Source organism: Pseudomyrmex gracilis, unplaced genomic scaffold, assembly GCF_002006095.1.
Source record: "Pseudomyrmex gracilis isolate BER0280 unplaced genomic scaffold, ASM200609v1 scaffold_1337, whole genome shotgun sequence".
Classification (NCBI taxonomy): Eukaryota; Metazoa; Arthropoda; class Insecta; order Hymenoptera; family Formicidae; genus Pseudomyrmex; species Pseudomyrmex gracilis.
This window is the reverse complement of record NW_018021921.1, coordinates 19986-24840: the sequence shown is the minus strand read 5'-3', so window position 1 is coordinate 24840 and position 4855 is coordinate 19986. Positions and strand designations below refer to the sequence as shown.

Here is a 4855-nt window from a genome sequence, read left to right as displayed (position 1 = left end):
ACGCGAGGAAAGAAAGTCGCACCGGCTCCGGTGAAAAATCTACCGGAGGGTGATTCTACTCCACAGTAGGTTTCGGCTCCTTCTACCTTACGGGGAGAGGAAGAGGGTTGGACGGTGGTGACGCGTCGCGGGAAGTCCCGCGAGAAGGAGCAGCCGGCACGTAAAGAAAGCGCTTGGCCCGTACGAGCCGCTACCGAGAAGGGGGCAGCTGAGGAAGCAACCCGGCACGCTCCGGGGGCTCAACCTTTGTCCTAGGATGGCCGTCGTCCATCCCAAGGAAGGGGTGCGGATCGTAGACGTAGAGGGCGCCCTGCAGCCGTAGTTATACGGTGTCTTCGGGCAGAAGGGGACGAGGAGCAGCCGTCTTATGCGGCTATAATGCGGCTCGCAAACGAGAGCATCTCTCTCCTTGATCTGGGGATCGAAGATACCCGGATTAGACAAGACATCGGCGAGGGTATCCTCGTCGAAATCCCGAGATCCGAGGGCGCTGCCAAGGCGCACGCCCTGGCCGACGCTTTAACTCTTGTCTTGCAGGGGAGAGCGGTCGTGTCCAGACCTGTCCGCAAGGGAGAAATTAGGGTGGTCGGCCTCGACGTGTCAGTTACGTTGGCCGACGTAGAGGAAAAGATCTCCTCAGGCGAATTCGGAACCTGCAAAAGATCGGATGTGACGGTGGGACCTATCACACAAGGCCGCGACCGTCTTGGGGTAACCTGGGTCCGGTGCCCCTTTGAGGTGGCCGCTAAGTTAGCGGATCTTGGCCGACTCCGCATTGGATGGAACAGCGCGCGTGTGACACTCCTGCCGGGCCGAAAGCTCCAATGTTTCAAGTGTTTGGAGTTCGGCCACATCCGGCAGGTGTGTCGCAATGGAGTAGATCGCAGCGGTACTTGCAGCCCAGGACCTGGCTCTCCAGGTTCTGCGGGAAGAAAGGGCGGCGGTGTTGGCTCTCGCTGAGCCGTGGAGGGTCTCAGATTCCCCCGGGTGGGCGGGGGACCTGGATGGCAAGGCTGCTATAACTTGGTTCACTTGTCGGGGTGGCCGACCTGTGCGCAGAGTCTTGGAGAAAGGCCACGGTGGGAGAGGCTACGTGGCGGTTCGGCGAGGCAAAGTGGCTGTCTTTGCATGCTACTTCTCATCAAACAGATGCATGGGTGACTTCCGCGACGGACTTCAGGCTAGCTTAGCGGAGTGCATCCGCCGTGTGGAAGAGGACCCGGTGCTGGTGCTTGGCGATTTCAACGCCAAGTCCAGCATCTGGGGCTCCCCTTGTGCGGACTCGAGGGGAGAGGAAGTGGACCGATGGGCGGTTGAGCTCGGCCTGCACGTGTTAAACGTGGGTCGGGTTCCGACGTGCGTTCGCCTCCAGGAAGTATCCATTGTAGACCTCTCCTGGGAGTCCGACAGGGTTCTCCCCTTTGTAAAGGGTTAATGTGTGCTTGTGGGAAGCGAGTCTCTCTCCGACCACCGGTACAGACGGCGTCATTAATTCGAAGAATAGGCGCGGGGATCGGAGGACAAGCGGGGCGGTTGCTCGTAGCGCCAACGGGCGCCGTACTACCTAACTAGTAGCAATCGGGTGTCCACAACTACGTGGACACCCGGCGCCCGTTGGCGCTACGAGCAACCGCCCCGCTTGCCCTCCGATCCCCGCGCCTATTCTTCGAATTAATGACGCCGTCTGTACATCATCTTTAGTGTGACCGGTAGTGNGGGGGGGGGGGGGGTTCCCAAAGTTCTTCCGGCGAGGTTCCCGCGCTGGAAAATCAAGAAGTGGGACCTCGACCGGTTCGAGACCTCTGTAATCGGGGGGAGGGGGGTAACTCTTCGGACCGGGGTGGGACTCCGAAGAGGAAGCTAAGTGGCTGTCGCGCACGGCTGTTGATGCGTGCGACGCATCTATGCCGCGGGTGCGTCCACCTACTGGTGGAACGAGGAGATTGCGGGTCTCCGGCGCGTGTGCGTTACGCACCGCCGGAGATACACGCGTGTTCGGGTCCGCCTCCGACATCGCCCTGGGGCGGTGGAAATCCTGTGGGTGCGACTCCGCGACAACGCGTGATGAGGGGGGCGATCGCCACGGCCAAGAAGGCAGCATGGGCGGAGCTGACCGCAACTCTGGACCGGGACCTGTAGGGGATGGCCTACAGGGTCGTTCTGTCCAGACTGCGGTCAGCTGGACCTCCGACAACGGAAGCTATAGAGGTCGAAGAAGTTCTCCGGATGGCAGAATCTTTGTTCCCCACCCGGGAAGAAGGCGCTCCTGGCGTTGTGGGACATATCCCCTGGAGGGATACGTATTCCGTCACGGCGGAGGAACTCCGCTCCGTCGTGTGGAAGGTGGCGGGCCGCTGAACTGCCCCGGGCCTCGACGGCCTGGTGTGTCCTGTGTGGGCGCGACTGGCTGCGTTGGCACCGGACCGGGTGATCCGGTGTTTTAGTCGCTGCCTTTGGGAGAGATTCTTTCCCAGATCTTGGCGACATGCCAAGCTAATCTTGATCCCGTAGGCAGTTCCGGCGGGAGCAGCCCCCTCCTACAGGCCCATTTGCCTGTTAGGAGAGTTGGGCAAACTGTTTGAGCGGGTTGTTGCCCGCCGCATCAAGGAGTCCTTCGAGAGGCGGGGCGGATTGGCACCGTCGCAGTTCGGGTTTCGCCCGAAACTGTCGACTGTGGATGCCATCACCAGGTTCCGCGACACCACGGAAGAGTTTACACAAGAGGGTGGGCTTTGCGTCGCGGTAAGCCTCGACGTGAAGAACGCTTTCAACACCTTCTCGTGGGAAGGCATACGCAGTGCAGCGAGGTGGTGAGGTTTCCTCACCCATCTCCGGGCGATGCTTGATGCGTACTTGTCCGACAGATACGTTCGTTTCTCATGTGTTGATGGGAGGGTAAGGTCGCACCGCGTGACGTGTGGGATGCCCCAGAGCTCAGTCCTTGGCCCACTCCTGTGGGATGTGGGGTATGACGCGGACCTACGCGTTTCCCTCCCGCCGGGGTGCTCGCTCATCTGTTACGCAGATGACACGTTAGTGTTGTCGGGCGGGCACCACGAGCGGGGAGTGTTACGCAACGCTGCGGTGGCGTTGGCGGCGGTGGAGCGTCGTCAGGCGACACTTGGCCTCAGTCTGGCCCCCGCCAAGACTAAGGTCGTAGTGTTCCGCCCTCTGGGGCGTTGGTCAGGCGGCGGTGATGATTGGGAGTACCCGCGTGGTATCCCAGCCATCTATGAAGTACCTGGGCCTGCAGGTAGACTCAAAGTAGAATTTCAGATCCCACTTCGAGTACGTGGCGGCGAAAGCCATGAGGGTTCCTGGGGCTTTGGCGGGGTTGTTACCCAACCTCGGGGGTCCCAGGCCCGGTGTGAGGCGCCTTTATGCCCACGTGGTCTACTCCGTTATGTTGTACGGGGCCCCGGTCTGGTCCCGTGCATCTGGAGTGGGCCGCGTGGCGGTTTTTATGGCCGCGGTGCAGCGTCTCATAGAGGGGAGGATGGCACGAGCCTACCGCACAGTGGCACTGGAGGCGATTTGAGTACTGGCGCGGATTCCGCCGGTAGACATAATGGCGGCCAGGTTAGCTCGGGTTTATTCCGACGTACGGGAGATGCGAGTCGATGGGAGGGATGATAATCCCGTAGATATCGACCGCATCAAGATAAGGGCCTTCAGAGCCGTGGTCGAGCAATGGCGGAGGAGGTTGAGAAACCCCCTCCTGCCAGGTAAGAGAGTTAGGGAGGCCGTTGACCACGTGCTCGGGGACTGGGTGGAGTGCGACCATGGGTGGCTCACTTATGGTACCATCCAGATCCTGACGGGGCATGGGGTCTTCGGTGACTTCTTGTTCCCGATCGGGAAGGCTGCGTCCCCAGCGTGTGAGCACTGCAATGCGGAGCGCGACTCTGCAGCTCACACACTAGAGGAATGTTCTGCATGGGATATGGAGAGGGCGGCTCTCACCCTCGTGATCGGCTCCGATCTATCTCTGCCATCCGTCGTCAAGCGGATGGTTAGAAATGTTGGCGCGCCATGATCGCTTTTTGCGATAACGTCATGGCCGCCAAAGCGGAGGAAGAGCGGCTGCGTCAGGGACAGCCTGCCGGTAGAAGGAGGCGTGCGGCAATCTCTGATGGGAATTAGCCGCTCAGGTAAAACTTGTGCCGGGCGCAAGTTAGGAAATGAGTTCCCTCCTTCCCTCGTCTCGTTGGGGTGTCTCTACGACTACCCCCCACGTCGGGCGGGGGAAAAGGGGAAACTTAAAGTGCAGGCGGGTGGGAGCGGGGGCTCTTTCCCCGCCCTTGCACGCAACCCTAGGTGTTGGTGGAGAGATGTGGTGGTCCCATTTCCTCATCGGTGAGGTTGAGGAGTCAGGTGGGAGCTGACTTCCCAAGGCATGCATAAGGAAGGGAGTCGGGAAGTTATAACCCTAGGGTTTGCCAGGCTTCCTCCTGAATGCCGGAGGACCGCCGAGGAGTTTTAGTGAGTAGCCCCTCTTTGAGGAGTCCAACACTACCCTCACTCTCCTCCGAGAGTGGGGGCGTGCATGAAGCATTTCTCCTCGTAGAAAAAAAAAACACTACCGTAAAAGTTGGAAGATAGGAAATACGTATTTCTGTTTACAAGTCAATTATAAACGGTAGTACATATTTCCTATCTTCCAACTTTTCTTCCAACGGCAATAAAGGCCATTCTACATATGACGCAGACGCAGATCGCAGGCCGCTGATTTCGAGGAATTAACTAATCACGTAAGTCGATTGGCTGATTTGACAAACGTGAATGGACAATTCCGCGAGATCAGCGGCCTGCGACCTGCGTCTGCGTCTTATGTAGAATGGCCTTAACTTAAGTA

General features: G+C 59.3%; 1 protein-coding gene across 1 annotated transcript; it reads left to right on the top strand.

The window, feature by feature from the left end:
* Positions 1 to 378: 378 nt before the first annotated feature.
* On the top strand, positions 379 to 960 carry LOC109862075. The gene has a single exon (XM_020441972.1). The coding sequence runs from the start codon at positions 379 to 381 to the stop codon at positions 958 to 960; it is 582 nt and encodes a 193-aa protein (XP_020297561.1).
* Positions 961 to 4855: the final 3895 nt, after the last annotated feature.